General features: G+C 49.9%; 1 protein-coding gene across 1 annotated transcript in view; it reads right to left on the bottom strand.

Annotated features, from left to right (window-relative positions):
- The window catches only part of GMPR (guanosine monophosphate reductase), a 63,075-nt gene extending 47,240 nt beyond the window's left edge, over positions 1-15,835 (bottom strand). The window contains exons 1-2 of the mRNA XM_004715294.2: positions 15,782-15,835; positions 4,350-4,469 (exon numbers count right to left, since the gene is read on the bottom strand). Coding sequence (XP_004715351.2) covers positions 4,350-4,394 — 45 coding nt within the window. The 5' untranslated portion in view covers positions 4,395-4,469; positions 15,782-15,835. The remainder of the gene's footprint in view (positions 1-4,349; positions 4,470-15,781) is intronic.
- Positions 15,836-15,841: the final 6 nt, after the last annotated feature.

The following is a 15,841-nucleotide window of genomic DNA, read 5'->3' as shown; positions in this document are numbered from 1 at the left end:
GACTGGCAAAAGGAAGACTCCCCTGCTGGGTTCAGGGACGTTCCCCCGCACCAGCTTCCCCAGCTTCTCTGGGCCTGTCCTAATCCTCATCTCCTCCCTGTCATGGAGTCGATGCCAACTCATATGGGGCAGGGTCGATCTGCCCTGTGAGTTTCTGAGACTGAACCTGTTTGCAGGAGTAGAAAGCCCCATCTTTCTCTCATGGAGTGGCTGGTGGTTTCAAAGTGCTGACCTCTCTGATCGCAACCCAACGTGAAACACCTCGCTACCAGGACCTCACTCCTCGTGGAAGCCCCCCCCCACTCTAGAATTCTAGGACTGGACTACCTTCTGCTCATTGCGAATCCTGGAAGCAGGAAGGGCCGAGCACTTCCTCACAGTTAGGTCCGGGCACACTCTCTCATTAATAGCAAGACATGCCTGTGAAAATGAACGAGAACGGTGTAGCCAGTCCCGGAATCCCTGGGGGACAAACAGCTAAGCAGCCGGTGACTACCCAAAAGATAGAGCGCCTGGAGTCCACCTGGGGCACTGAAGAAAGCCCTACTCCAACACACACAGCCTCCTAGGAGTTGGCGTCAACTCGCTCACAACCGATTGATAGTCTGACAATCTGATATTTTAATTAACCAGGCTACTCATTGTTCCCTGAGTCCACCTGCTTGTACAGTAGTAAACAACTCATTAGTGGTGATGGATGATCACAGAGCAGAGCTAGGGAGAGAGGAGGAGGGGGAAATGGCAAGGAAACCCAGTTCCTTATTCAATTTACGTCTCTGGCCCAAAGTTGAGTGGGGATCGTATTGCTGACAGACAATATAACTGACCTAGCAATCAGAGCAGTTTCCCAAAGTGGGTGATAATTGGGTGATAATGCCCCTGAGGGGTGGGGCATTATCAACAATGGGGGCGGGGAGAGGGGGCTCATAAAAGCAGATACCTACACTTTATCCCGGCTATGTTGTTGTTAGGTGCCTCTGAGTTGGTTCCGACACACAACGACACCATGCACAACAGAAGGAAACACTGCGCAACTCTACACCACCCTCACTGTGCCTGAGCCTATCGATGCAGCCACTGTGTCAATCTGTCTTCTTGACAGACTTCCTCTTTTTCCGCTGCCCTTCCACTTCACCAAGCACGATGTCCTTCTCAAGGGACAGGTCTCTCCTGACAATATGTCTAAAGTATGTATAACGAGGTCTTGCCATCCTGGCCTCCAAAGTGCACTCTGGCCTACTTCTTCCAAGACAGATTCATTTGTCCTGTTAGCAGCCCGTGGTACTTTTTATAGTCTTCTCCAACACCACAATTCACATACATCCATTCTTCTGCTGCCTTCCTATCCAATGTCCAACTTTCACATGCATATGAGGCAATAGAGACTGCCATGACTGGGGTCAGGCGCACCTTAGTCCTCAAAGTAACATCCTTGCTTTTCAATGCTCTTAAAGAGGTCTGTGCGGTATGTTTGCCTAATGCACTGCAACCGCATTTTTTGATCTCTTGACTGCTGCTTCCAAGAGCATTGATTGAGGAGCCAAGCAAGATAAAATCCTTGACAACTTCAAACTTTTCTCCATTTATCATGATGCAACCTATGGGTCTCATTGTGAGGATTTGGGCCTTCTTCACATTGAGTTGTAATTCATACTGAAGGCTGCCAGTGCCCACGTCTTCCTCACTGTCAGCCAGCAAGGTGGTGTCATCTGCATACCGCAGGTTGTTAATAAGCCTTCCTCCAATCCTGACTCCACATTCTTCTTCACAGAATCCAGCTGCTCTGATAATTTGCTCAGCATACAGATTGAATAAGTATGGTGAGAGGATACAACCCTGTCGCACATCTTTTCTGATTCTAAATCATGCAATATTCCCCGGATCTGTTCTCACAACTGCCTCTGGATCCACGTACACGTTCAGTGTGAGCACAAAGAAGTGTTCTGGAATTCCCATCATTCTCAAGGTTATCCATAGTTTATTATGGTCCCTACTGTCTACTGTCTTTGCATAGACAATGAAACACAAGTAAACATCTTTCTGCTAGTCTCTGCTTTCTGGTATTCTATAGCCTGGATCCTATATATATTCTATACCCTACATCTATATCCTGGTATTCTATATCCTGAATATATACCAACATTTTTAATGGCCAGGGGGCGCTGAGTAATTTTTTTTCTCTTGAAAAACGGGCATTAGGTCAAATAGAGTAGGGAGCCTATGAGATTGACCACCTCAGAGCTCCATGTTAGAGTACATCACTTGCCTGACACTCTTTCCCTTGAAATCCCTGGGTACTGGAGAGCCCCAGTGCCTCCCGTGGTTAGACTTGCTGCTCACACAGTGAGAAGCTCTTGCGACTAATTAGATTTATCCTTTCACTTGGCAGGCCTGATCAGCACAGAGTGCATGTGGCCCTGTGCACATCACAGCAAACTGTGTCTATGATGCATATACTATGCTGTGTGCCCCAGACACGGTGCCTCTGCCGAGTGAGGGCCCTGCAGACAAAGGGCTTCTCCTTTTTTTGGTCCAAGGCCAGGATACCAGCAGCTTCCCTCAGTAGGAAACAACTCTGGGCATTGAATAGCAGGAGCACTCTTCAACCTCAAGGTTGTTCTCGGTCAGTACACGGTGAGAAGCAAATCCCGTAGATGCTGGAGTTAGGCAGTCCACGCTTGGCTCCTGACTCGGGGCAAGTCAGGTCTCTCTCTGAGCCTCATCTGTTAAAGCAGTGGTGCTCAACCTTCCTCATGCTGTGACCCTTTAGTACAGTTCCTCATGTTGTGGTGACCTCCCAACCATAAAATTATTTTCATTGCTACTTCCTAACTGTCAATTTGCTACTGTTATGGATCAGGCGACCCTTATGAAAGGGTCGTTCGCCGCCCCCCCCAAAGGGGTCTCAACCCACAGGTTCAAAATCGCTGTGTTAAAGGAACCTATCTTATGGAGTTGTGATAAGAGTTAAGAGCTAAATTGTACATGGTGTCTGGCACCTGGGTGCTCAAAAATGGTTTCTAAATAATTATGAATGAGAACACTGGCAGTAGAATTATTGCCTTCCAAGCCTAAGCCTCGAGTTCAATTCATGGCCAGTGCACTGAACTCGCAACCAACCACCCCTCAATCAGCGAAGGGAGGCTCCGGTATTGCTGTGACGCTGAGAAGTTTTCAGCAGAGCTTCCCAACTACGATGCGTGAGGATGAAAGACCTGGTGACCTACTTCCTCAAATCAGTCAATGCAAACCCTGTGGATCATTGTAGTCTGAACTGCAAAGGATCTCAGAGAGTACAAGAGCAAGCAGTATTTCATTCTGGGGGGCATGAGATCACCATGAGTCGAGGTCTGAAGCTACCAAGTAAGCACTAAATGCCGTGCAATAAAATGTTCACAATCTCGCTTGGATATGCAGTGATGAGATCAAAGGATGTGTTGCACTAGGTGAATCTGCTGCAGAAGACCTCTTTAGAGCATTGAGAAGCCAGGATGGTACTTTGAGGGCTCACGTGTGCCTGACCCACACCATGATATTTCCAATTGCATCATATGCATGTGAGAGTTGAACATTCAACATGGAAGACCAAAGCAGAATCCATGCAGCTGAATGATGGCGTTGGAGAAGAAGACCGAAAGTACCACGGACTGCGAAAAGGACAGACAAGTCTGTCTTGGAAGAAGGACGGTCAGAGTGCTCCTGGGAGGCAAGGATGGCAAGACTCTGTCTTCTATCCTTGGATATATTGTCAGGAGAGACCGTCCCTTGAGAAAAGCATCATGCTTGGAAAAGTGGGGGGCAGTGAAAAGAGGAAGACCCTCAACGAGATGGATTGGCACAGTGGGCTCAGGCCCGGGAACAATTGTGAGGTTGGCGCAGGACAGGGTCGTGTTTCCTGCTGTGGCGCAGAGGGTTGCGAGGGGACGGAACTGACTCGATGGCGCCTATCCACCACCAACACCTCACAAGGCAGCCCTGTCTTCCTGATACAGCCGCCACCACCTCTCTACAGTCTGGTACTCCTCTTGATGTCGACCTGCCGTTTCTCAATAGGCATGTTCAAGGGAGAAATGCAGGCTCACCCAGGTCCTCTCACTAGCCTGGGGACCACCCGATTGCTGGCTTGAAATAAAGGGAGGAGGGAACCGTTGGGTCCAGAGTTCTCTGTTTCAGCCATAGAGAATGGCCCAATGCGTCTCACGTATCCTCGCCTCCCTGTAGCTGAACACCTCCTGTGGGCTGCCAGCAGCCTGGCAGTCCACACGCAGCTGTGGTGAGCTGCCGTCCAGTGGGTTCTGACGCACAGCGCCCGTGAACAGCCAAGCAGGATAAAAAGGCAGCCATCTCACCTGGGACATCGCCACCGCCATCTCAAACGTCCCCACGGTGTCCATGTTGGCCACAATGATGGGAATCCCTGAGTAGGTCTGCCTTGAGTTGCGAAATGTGAAGGTGCGCTCAAGATCAACCTGTGGAGTGGGGGAAATAAGGTAGGAGGGAAAGTAAATGCACTGCTCTGAGCTGGATGCCCAGACCCCAAGTTGGTGCATGACCCTGGCTCCCGGGGTTCTCTGAGGAGTTGACGGGGGTGTTTCAAAGGCAGGGGAGTCTCAAGGAAAGCAGAAGGCCCAGTTCCAGTGCACCTGCTGAAACAGGATCCTCATCGTCCTCAAGGGCCATGGGTAAGCTTCAGTGGCCCCAGCGGTTCCTGGGCTCCTTGTGAGGATGTCTCCAAACAAGGGAAGGAATCAATATGACGAAGACCCTCATTTGGACTTTTAGGCCCCAGGACTGTGCGAAACATTTTCTCATACATTTTCTGCTCTCCAGAGTCATCTACTTCTGGCTCCTCGGGTTACCGCAGCAGTAACCAGCTACCTAGGACAGTCCTGAGGAGGCCAGAGGGTCACAATCCAGTTCAAATCCTGCAGGTCCAGGATAGTTGCCCATTTAAGCAGACTCTCTGGATTGAATGTTTCCTCTGCTCCTTCTCCACCCTCTGCTCCCGAGCCTAGGGCCTTCAAGCCCTGAAAACCGCCATCCCTGTTAGCTTTTCTCTGCTTCCAAGTCCTGGGAGCTCCATTCCCTGCAGGAAACCCGTTCCACTCTCCTGCCAATTCTGCTCCACTTAGGCCCTTCCCATTTTTCAAATCTTGTCAATGCGCACCTTCCACCTAGAAGCAGGCACTTTTAAGTTCACCTGGCTGCGCTGAGCACCACCCATGCATCCCTAACCTTTCCAGCTCCGCTGCTGTTGTCTGATTAGGAGCATCGCTCACGTTGCCGGGGAGCCGTGCCTGGAAACCTTGTGCTCACCCACACAAACACCTGTGCTTGGACCTGCAAACAGCTGGTGGGAGAGCCCTCTCACTCTGTTTTAGCTCCAGGTTCTGGGTGTTTATAACTAACTCTGCTATCAGGAATCCAGGGTCCTAGCCCAGCCAGGATGGGGCCTGCGCAGAGGCAGGGAGCAAAGGCCAGGTGCTAACCACCAGGGTACAGTCGTGGTGGTGGATACACTGTCAAGTCCATTCAGACAAGAAGCAACTCTCCAGGGCAGAGAAGAACTGCTCCACGGGGTTTCCAAGGCTGTACATCTTTACAGAAGTAGACTGCTAACACTTTTTCTCCCATTTCCAGGCTGATTTACAGCCTTGAAACCCCAATGAAACAGTTCTTCTCTGCCCCCTAGGCTGTCAATCTTTAGGAGAACAGACTACCGCATCTTTATTCTATGGATGGGGCTGGTGGGTTCGAACTGCAGCGCATAACTACTGCACCACCAGGGATTCCTTGTGTAAAGCCAATGTTCACATGGTTATGCCATCAGCCTCCCAGGAAGCCTTCAGGACATGGAATCCTGGGTGGAGAAGCAAGAGGGATGAAAAGGCTAAGAGACTGGCAGGGTGCTCCCTGCACAGTGAAAATTGTCTTAACTGGGGGTAGTCAAGAAGGATCTAGATCAACACAGACAAGAACTATGGTTGCTATGCTCATGAAGCTGGGATGAATGTGCAAAACACCAGCTGCTGTGGAGTCAATCCTCAAAGGTCAATGCTTTGAACCCACCCAAGGGCTCTGCTGGAGGAAGAGCTGGCAGTCTGGTCCCATAAAGACTAACCCCAAACCCCACTGCCATGGAGCTGATTCTGACTCAGGGACCCTATATGTGGTTCCCGAGATTACCAGTCCTTATGAGAAGAGACAGCCTCCTCTTTCTCCCGAGGAGTGGATAGTGGGCTTGAACCACAGACCGTGTGGAATTGACTTAAGGGCACCTACCAACAACACATCTTTACCAAAGTAGCTTGCCAGGCATTTCTTCTGTGGTACCAGTGGTTGGATTTGAACCACCAAGCTTTAGGTTAGCAGATAATGGCAAACTGCATTTGCCACCTACAAAATACAGGTGTTAGGATTCAACACCCTCGTTGTCTTCCAGTTTCCCACCCACTGTCTCCCATTGGCCCAATGCAGCCAAAATCTAACCTTGGAAACAGTCTACAGGGGGCATCCTCCCTGTAACAAAAGCAGAGGCATGATGGGGCAAAAGGAGTGACTTGGGATGAAGGGCTCGGGTTTGGACTCTGATAGTTGGAGGCTATCTGGGAGCCCTGGTGGCTGCCGTGGTGGTTTCAGGTTGGGCTGCTAACTGCAAGGTAAGCAATTCAAAACCACCAGCTGCGGTTTGGGAGAAAGACGAGGCATCTTAACACCAGAGAGAATTACAGCCTCAGGAACCCAGAGGCGCAGTTCAGCGCTGCCCTATGGGGTCTCTTTGGGGAGGCATCGACTCGACGGGAGTGACTGGTTCGGTTCACAGGCTACCTGGAGCCCCGGTGGCAGAGCGGGGTGCAAGTCAGGCTGCTAACTGTTGGCTCTGGGGGAGAACAAGGGACCGTTCTGCTCCCATAACGATGGCCAGCCTTGGAAACCCCGTGAGTCAGAATGGACCCCATGGCCTGGGTGACTGATGACTGACCATGTGAACGCTGGCCTTACACAAGGGTCCTGGGGGTGCAAGAGTTAGGGCAGCACTTCTACCCCATCAGCCCCTCCACAGAAGAAAGCTGCAGAAGTCTGTTTTTCTAAAGATGTACAGCCCATGGGGGCAGCTCGATTTTGCCCTGTAGGGTTGCTATGTGTCAAAGTGGACTCTATGGCAGTGAGTTTGCTTTGTCTTGTTTGGGACCGTCAGCAGCAATCATGTGAGAGGAAATGAGTAGCTTTAATGGCATGAGCACCTGGTCATCCTCTCTTGACTTCTCTCAAGATGATTCTTGGTTCTGCTTTGGTGAACCAAGTTCTGACTCTCTTCTGAAAAAGGATGGTTAATGGGGTTTATTAGCAGAAGCCTTCTCTGATGTTAATGTGCCTCTGCCACTTGGACTTGACACGGCCTTACAAGAATCAGTATCCATTGGTCTCAAAGGACTCCTCCCAACATGCTATGCTGTGCATCCAGTGGAGATGACAATGAGCTTCTCTTAGCTCTCCCAAAGCCATCCACCAGCCAAGGAAAAGACCAACTTTGACAGTGAGCCCTCCCCCCGCCCCCCATTTGCATAGTCTTCCCCATAGAAGAGAGCCTTCACAATCCTTTTTTTTTTTTTTTTGTGTTTTTTCTAATCATTTTATTGGGAGCTCTTTTTTTTTTAATCATTTTATTAGGGGCTCATACAACTCTTATCACAATCCATACATACATCAATTGTGTAAAGCACATTTGTACATTCATCGCCCTCATCATTCTCAAAACATTTGCTCTCTACCTAAGCCCCTGGCATCAGCTCCTCATTTTCCCCCTCCCTCCCTGCTTCCCCCTTCCTCATGAACCCTTGATAATGTATAAATTATTATTTTGTCATATCTTGCACTGTCCGATGTCTCCTTTCACCCACTTTTCTGTTGTCTGTCCCCAGGGAGGAGGTTATATGTAGATCATTGTAATCAGTTCCCCCTTTCCAATCCACCCTCCCTCCACCCTCCCGGTATCACCACTCGCACCACTGGTCCTGAAGGGATCATCCAATCTGGATTCCACAATTCTTAATTCTATGAATCAGATGTAAAGTTCTCTTCACCAACTTCACCCACCTAGACACAGACACACACACACACACACACACACACACACACACACACACACCATCAGCCCCTGGAATAGACCAGTTGTTTGCTGAAGACAAAAATAGAGTCTCCTCGGGGCCAGCCCTAACTATGTGGACCCCCCCCTGCGCCCCCTCCCCCAGAAGAATGTCCTTTCGAGGACAGCACTGAAGCCACAGTTTGGGAAGAAGGGCACGTCTGATCAGAGCACACAGGAACAAACAAAGAGGAAGGAGGTTGAGTGGAACACATCCTGGCCCACCAAGCCCTGAAGATGATATTCCTGCTCAAAGCAGCCAATGCACGGAGAGGACCATAGGGCCAGCCCCAACGAGACACGACATCCCTCACAGAACCACAGTCCTATGGGGGACAACACTGGAGACACAGTGCGTGAATTGTACCTGATCTGAACCCATCACACTGGGGCAAAACACGAAGGGCAAGCAACAGAGCAGCAAGGGGAGCAAAGCTATGAAGTCCCTGGAGAATACCAAAAATAGACTTTAGAGACAGTGTAGCACCCCATCAGACTCAACTGGAAACCACTCCTAAAGGTCAAAATACAGACCTGAAACTTTTTTGTCATTGGCTTCCTTATTGTTATTGTTGTTATTTTGTTTTGTCTTCCTTTGTTGTCTTGTTTGGCTTGGTCTTGTTTTTGTGCTTATTATTGTCTCTGCATGTCTATCTAGATAAGATAGGAGGGATAAATAATTTGGAGGAGAAAACAACACCCAGACTGACGGTTCCGGGCCAACACAGGAGAGGGGGTGGTGGGAAAAGGAAGAGGGGCGTCAACCAACCCAGGGACAAGGGAACAACAAGTGAACTAAAATTGATGGAGAAAAGGGGGTAGGATGCATGGTGGAGCTTAATCAACGGCAACATTACTGTGAGGAATTACTGAAACCCTAATGAAGGCCGAACATGATAGGGGGACAAGAGGAAAGTAAAAGGAAATACAGAAAAGAACTAGGAAACAAAGGACTTATATAGAGGTCTAAATATAGGCATGTACATATATGAATATATTTATATAGGATAGTGGGGAAATAGATCTATGTTCATGTATTTATATGTTAAGTATTAAGGTTGCAGATGGACATTGGGCCTCAACTCAAGTACTCCCTCAATGCAAGAACACTTTGTTCTAATAATCCAGCATTCTGGGATGCTCACTTTCCCTGACACGATCCCTGTAGCCAAAATGGGTGCATATGCAAATGTGGTGAAGAAAGCTGATGGTACCTGGCTATCAAAAAATATAGCATCTGTGGTCTTAAAGCTGGAAGGTAAATAAGGGCCTATCTAGCTGAGAAGCAACAAAGCCCACATGGAGGAAGCACACCACCCTGTGTGATCACGAGTTATCTATGGGATCAGGAATCAGGCATCAAAGACCCAGAACAAAAATCATATCCATGAGAATGAGAGGGGTGCGTGGAATGGAGACCCAAAGCCCATCTGTAGACAATTGGACATCCCCTTACAGAAGGGTCACAAGGAAGAGATGAGCCAGTCAGGGTGCAGTATAACACTGATGAAACATACAACTTTCCTCTAGTTCTTTAATGCTTCCTCCCCCCCGACTCTCATGATCCCAATTCTACCTTACAAATCTGACTAGACCAGAACATATACACTGCTACAGATAAGAGCATGCAACACAGGGAATCCAAGACAGATAAACCCCTCAGGACCAATAATGAGAATAGAGATACCAGGAGGGGAAGGAGAAGGTGGGAGAAGAGAAGGGGGGACCAAATCACATTGATCTACATATCAACCCTTCCTAGGGGGATGGACTCAGAAAAGTGGGTGAAGGAAGACAGAGGTCGGTGTAAGACATGGGAGGGATTATAAATTTGTAAATTATCAAGAGTTCATGAGGGAGGGAGAGGGGAAGGGAAAATATGAGGAATTGATATGAAGGGCTCAAGTAGAAAGAAAATTCTTTGAAAATGATGATGGAAACATGTACAAATGTGCTTGACATAATGTATGTATGCATGGATTGTGATAAGAGCTGTAAAAGCACCCAATAAAATGATTTTTTTTTAGTGATTAAAAAAAAATAGTCTCCTAAGATCAATGCACCAAATGTAGCAGCTCTAGAGTCCTGTTCCGCTCAGCCTGATGGACAGGAAACACGAAGTCCCGAAAGACCACCCTCCACAAACACACGTGCCCTGCTGGTCTCTACACATAGGAGGGGAGGCTTCCAAAACGTGGTGGAAGAATGGAATTAAGAGACAGTAGAATTTCTCCATGAACTTTTTGAAGTCCCCTGGAACCTCCATACAAGCCAGGTCTACAACATAGTTCTGCGGCTCAGACTATAAATGGAGAGTGGCAAGCACAGCTGCATTCATGGCCTGCAAGGCCAGGTTTAAGGGTAGAAGGCTGGCACTGCTTAGAGTTCTGCATCAGAACACGGTGGCACAGGAGCCAGCCCTGGCCCTCAGAGCACAGCCAGATCCCTACGTGCACACAGACATGCCAATCTGCAAGTCAAATCCCACACATGCCCTCGTGACCAAAAGAAACTGGCATTTGATCCCTCCTTGAAGTTAGAGGTCAGACACCAGTGGCATGGGTTGCTCTTGGGAGGAAAGACCAGGAGAAGAAGCCCATGAGGCCTTCTAATCTGCTCAAGGTCATTTGAGGAGGGACATCCAAGATCCTGATTACCCAGACATAGTTGGGGGGAAAAACACAGCCCTGCAGACCCTGCGCAGAGAAGATGGGAGAGGTCAGATAACAGGGCCCTTCTTCTTCTCCTTCTTCTTCTTGGTCTAAGGATGATATGATGTCCCTGGGTCATGCAACTAACAAGTTCAGCTGTTGGCCCAAAGGTGCCTCAGAAGAAAGGCCTGCCAATTTACTTCCAAAAGACCACAGTCGTTGAATACCCTATGAGGCACAGTTCTGCGCTGACACGCACATGGTTGTCACTGGGTCAGGACTGATTCATCAGCAACTGGGTTGAGTATAAAAACGAACAAACTTGGTGCCCTCGGGTCAACTCTGACTCATAGCAACCCTGTAGGGCAGGGTCAGTCGACTGGCCCTCGTGAGTTTCTAAGACTGTAACTCTTTACGGGAGTGGAAAGCCCGTGTTTCTCCTGTGTAGTAGCTGGTGGTTTTGAACTGCTGACCTTGTGGTTAGCAGTCCGACTCACAAACACTATGCCATCTAGGCTCCTGATTAAAGTAATTCTTTTGTTGCGCAAACTGACCCTTACCTGTCACACCTGAAGATGGCCTTTCTGAGGGTGGGGACAAAGTTTGTCATCTTTGCAGTCCAAAGCCCAAACCAAACTCACTACCATCAAGTTGATTCCAATACCTTTCAGTGCTATAGACAAGGGTTTCTGAGACTCAATCTTTATGGGAGCTCATCTTTCTTGGTTTGAACCACAGACCTTGCAGTTAGCATCCCGATACTTAACTCACAGTGCCACCAGGGTTCCTTTTGTGGCCTTGGTGTTTGATGCCTTTGAGTTAGTTTGAACTCACAGCCACCCTATGTATAACACGCCCTGTGCCAGCCTTGCCATTGTTCTTATGTCTGAGCCCGTCAACAGCAAGTGCGAATCCAGCAGCACATACAGTCCCATGAGGCTGGGCTCTTCTATGATCACTGTACTACAGGGAACGCTCCCGGGGGCAGCAGTATCTGCAGCCCTGGGTCCTGCCCAGTACCATGGGCTCATGGGAAGATGGTTCATTAAGCAGAGCATGAGCAGTTGAGAGATGGCCCCCCTGGTGCACCGAGGTCATGCCTGCCTGGGTGTATTACACTCTCAGCTCTAATACTCTGATGAAATTGCCCTCAGATTTTTATTTACAGCTTCGTGATCACCCCTACAAGACCTAAAAGTTCTGAGCTTTCAGGTTCTGTTTTCTGTTCTCCATGCCGCAAGCAAAACTGCCCAGTGTCAAAGCCTGTCAACAATCCAGACTGTCCCCTCCCAGCCAGACTCAGCAGTCAGGTGGAAGGCCCTCTCACCTCTCTCTCTCTACTCAAGTCCACTCCACTCTGCTGACGCCAATGAATGACCGGTAGGTAAATGCTGGTCACAGACTCTAGATTCAGATCCGCATCCAACTTCTTCTCCTGGCAGAGATGTCATTGTGGGGTGTCCCTGCATCTATCCTGACACGTATGTAGTGACCCCAGGGGAGAGAGCAGAGCTGCCCCAGGGGCTTTCCAGGGTGCTACGGGATGAGCCAGAATTGACTCGATGGCAGTGAACTTGGTTTCAGTTTGCTGGCAGCACCTGGCCAGGCTGTTGGCCCCAAGCCACTGGGTGTGTTAGAGCCAAGAGCTTTTCAGTTAGCAATCGAGAGCACTTGCCTGCTTCACTGATGCACTACTGGGGCTTCTTCCTGCCAGGGACACACATGTTACACTTCCATCAGATTGTGGAATGAAACTTTTTATCCGCTTCCAAGAGATTTCAGGGAAGGAATGAGGGCAGGAGGGGAAAGTTCTTTTAAAAAAAGAAAAGAAAAGAAAGGGCTACATGGTGGCAGCTGGTGCTGCTTACTGAGGTACTGTCACTGTTCTGATGAGATGGGCAATGGCCCTATGTTGTGTGATGTTTTCCCGGTGTGGGTCATACTCCACATGCGAAAGGGGGGTGGGATGGGGGTGGGGGAGGAGAACGGTCACAGCCTTGAGACCTTCCAACTTCCTTCTTCCCCGTCAGTTCTGCACCCTGGCCCGAGTGGCTACAAAAGGAGAAAAGAGAAAGAGAGAGGGAGAAAAGAGAGGAGGGGGGAGAGAGGGGGAGGGAGAGGCAGAGAGGAGAAAGGAAGGAAGGAAAGAGAAAGGAAGAAGGGGAGGGAGAGAGAAATATCCGTATCCACAAGCAAACCAGAAGGGATTAAAAAAGCTTGGCTAGATCGCTGACCCTGTAGAGGGAGGCAAAGTCAGATATGATGACAGGCGTTGACTAGGGAGCTGCATCCCACCATGGGAGTGGTGCACCAGGAAGCTTCACCCTCACGAGAGCGGCACTGCCCGTGCACTCAGGTTCGCCGGCACCTAGTGGGCAAACTCCCACCAGAGTGGGAATGGGAAAACGTTTCTCCAGGGCCCAGAGCACTTACTGCAGTATGTGAAGACGGTAAGGTGCAATCGCCAGCCAGGCCACCGATATAAAAACCGCAAACAAACCCAAAATAAGAAAACCAAAGAAAAAAAAACGGGGAAAGAACCAATCAATCCGGGAAAAAAAATTCCAAACTACGTAAATGTTATGTCAACTCTCTCCAGGCTTTCCCTGGGGGTTGCAAACAGTCAACAAATTTGGCTGCTAGCCAAAAGTTTGGTGGTTCAAGACCAACCAGAGGCACTTCAGAGGGAAGGCCTGCTGTCCTACTTCGGAAGCAAAATAAAACAAAACAAGCAATCTCTGAAAAAAACCCGGTGCCAGGGTACTCTCAGACACATGGGCTTGGTCACTGTGGGTTGCCATCAACTCAATAGCAACTGTTTTTGTTTGTTTGCTTTTTTATGTTCTCTCAAGATACTGCCTGGTACTGAAAAAAAAATTATATATATATATATAAGAAATCCTTGTTTTCAATATGTCACTTTGACTAAAGTTCTCTCTACTAAATAAGTATTGAAGAGCCCTGGTGGTGGAGTGGTTTGAACAATGGCCTGTGATCCTCAAGGTCTGTGGTTTGAAACCACCAGCTTCTCCCAGGCTTTTGACTCCCGTAAATAATTGCAGTCTCGGAAACTCACAGGGGCAGTTCTGTCCTGTTCTACGGGTCCATATGGTCAGCATCGACTCAATGACAGTGAGAGAAATACACATTGAGCCAATACTTAAGAGTGTCCATTTGAGGGCATCAAATTAAGTCACCCAGAGTCCCCGTGACTTAGTCTGAGTGGCCCCAAACGCTTAGCAGTGGGTGACTAACTAAAGAGCTGATGGTTTGAACCCAACCAGAGGCAGCAAGAAAAGCCTGGTGAACTACTTCTAGAAGATCAGGCACTGCCAACCCTAAGAAGCACAGTTCTACTCTGGCAAACATGGTAAGAGTTGACTGGCCCATGCCTCCTTTAGTCTGGCCTTGAGTGCTAGCTACAGATTATTTTTCGGGAGGTCCCAGCCTACCACCCAAACTGTTTCTTTTTCCTCCAAGAGTATGCCGTGGCCCTCCGTCACCCTTCCAGCCTGGAACTGAACTCACCACCACCATGGCACCATGTTCAGCCAAACAGGCAGATCTACAAGTGAACAATAACTCCTTAGAATAATCCACCACGGGAGATCAAGAGGGCAGCTGGGTCCAGGTTCAGAAACCAGGAAGGAGGAAGAAAGGAAGAAGAGCCCCAACAGGGAAACACAGGTGGTGAGATGAGTGTAGTGATATTATCCTGCGGGGAGAGTAGCAGGGAACATGATGAAAACGTGTATGAAAATGTTGGATGGAAAAACGGATCTGCTCGCACACCGTCACCCAATTCACATTAAAAAGTGTTTGAAAGTAGAGTCGTGCAGCATCATGGTTGTACTCAAGCCCTGCCAGGTGCTAATGGAGCGGCACAACTCTATTTTTAAAAGTGGTGCAATGGGTTAATCATTCCTTCTCCTTCCTATCCCCAGGCTCCAGCCTGCCAACCCCACTGATAAGAGGAGCTGGCTTGGTTCTGGTCTGTGACTGTAGCGCGACTTGCCTAACTCAAGCAGGCCCTGCGCTAGCAGCACGAGGCACCACTAGCCCCTGCAGGCACGCGGGGCACTGGTGCCAAGGGGTTATTTAAGGGCTTGCTGGTGGAGGCGGCAGTGGAGCCCAGCGCGCTGGCTCCGCCGCCAGCTGTTTATTGCTGCGGCGGCAGATAAGTCCAATTTCCTCCCTTTCCTCTCGGTCTCTCGCCGGGCACCAGCACACACTTCTGCAGGTCGGTCGACACTGCTCCTCCCAGTCCTAGAAGGTCCCTTCGGGTTTGCCCTTTCTCCTTCCCAGCAGGGGGATCCCTCCCCTCTCTCCCGGCTATTTTCAGGGCCTTCTCCACCTGTTCCTCTGGCTGGATCTCCTCCAGGCAGAAAGGGCACCACGCCGCTCCCAGTTCCGCTACTGTCCCCACGACCCCCACAACCCCGTGGCAGTCTGCTGTCGGACCGGCCTGGGGCTGACACGCGGAACGGGTCCCCACGCCTCCCTCCCAGTAAGGCCACCTGACTCCAGAAGTGACCCCCGAACTTTCTCCCAGCGAGGCTCCCTATTTTTCCCCAGCGTAAAGAAAGCGCAGTGCCGCAGGGCACATGGAAAGCAGCAGCGCTCGACACTGGCACTCCGCCAATGTCGCCAGGGTCCCCGGCTTGTTTGTGCCCCTCGGTTCGGATTCCACCGATCTCCCGCTCCTCGCCCGCAGCCCGGTGGCAAATCCCCTGGCCAAGTCCTGGCTCCTTGCTCTCCTTCTTCCACTTCAAAGTCGCCTTCCTCGGCCACCCTGGTCGAGTAGGGTGAGAATGCTAGGCCTGAGCCAGGCTCCTTTGGGCGCTAGCCGGCTCGGACAGGGTCCAGGTGCCGCCCCCCGGCCTCGAGGGAGGGTGACCACCAAAGTCGAACGCTGACAGCGCCCCAATCTCTCCCCCCTCCTCCCAAGAAATCACCCCCCCACGCGGCTTTCGAACGGCCCCACCTCCGATCGGCTCTTGAGACTGCTTCGCTTGGGTCGCAGCAAAACATCCTTGAAGTCCAG

This window comes from Echinops telfairi, unplaced genomic scaffold (genome assembly GCF_000313985.2).
Source record: "Echinops telfairi isolate 266 unplaced genomic scaffold, ASM31398v2 ScPeMD7_7439;HRSCAF=8477, whole genome shotgun sequence".
In the NCBI taxonomy this organism is placed as follows: Eukaryota; Metazoa; Chordata; class Mammalia; order Afrosoricida; family Tenrecidae; genus Echinops; species Echinops telfairi.
Note: the sequence above shows the minus strand (reverse complement) of the source record. Positions and strands in the feature narration are given on the sequence as shown.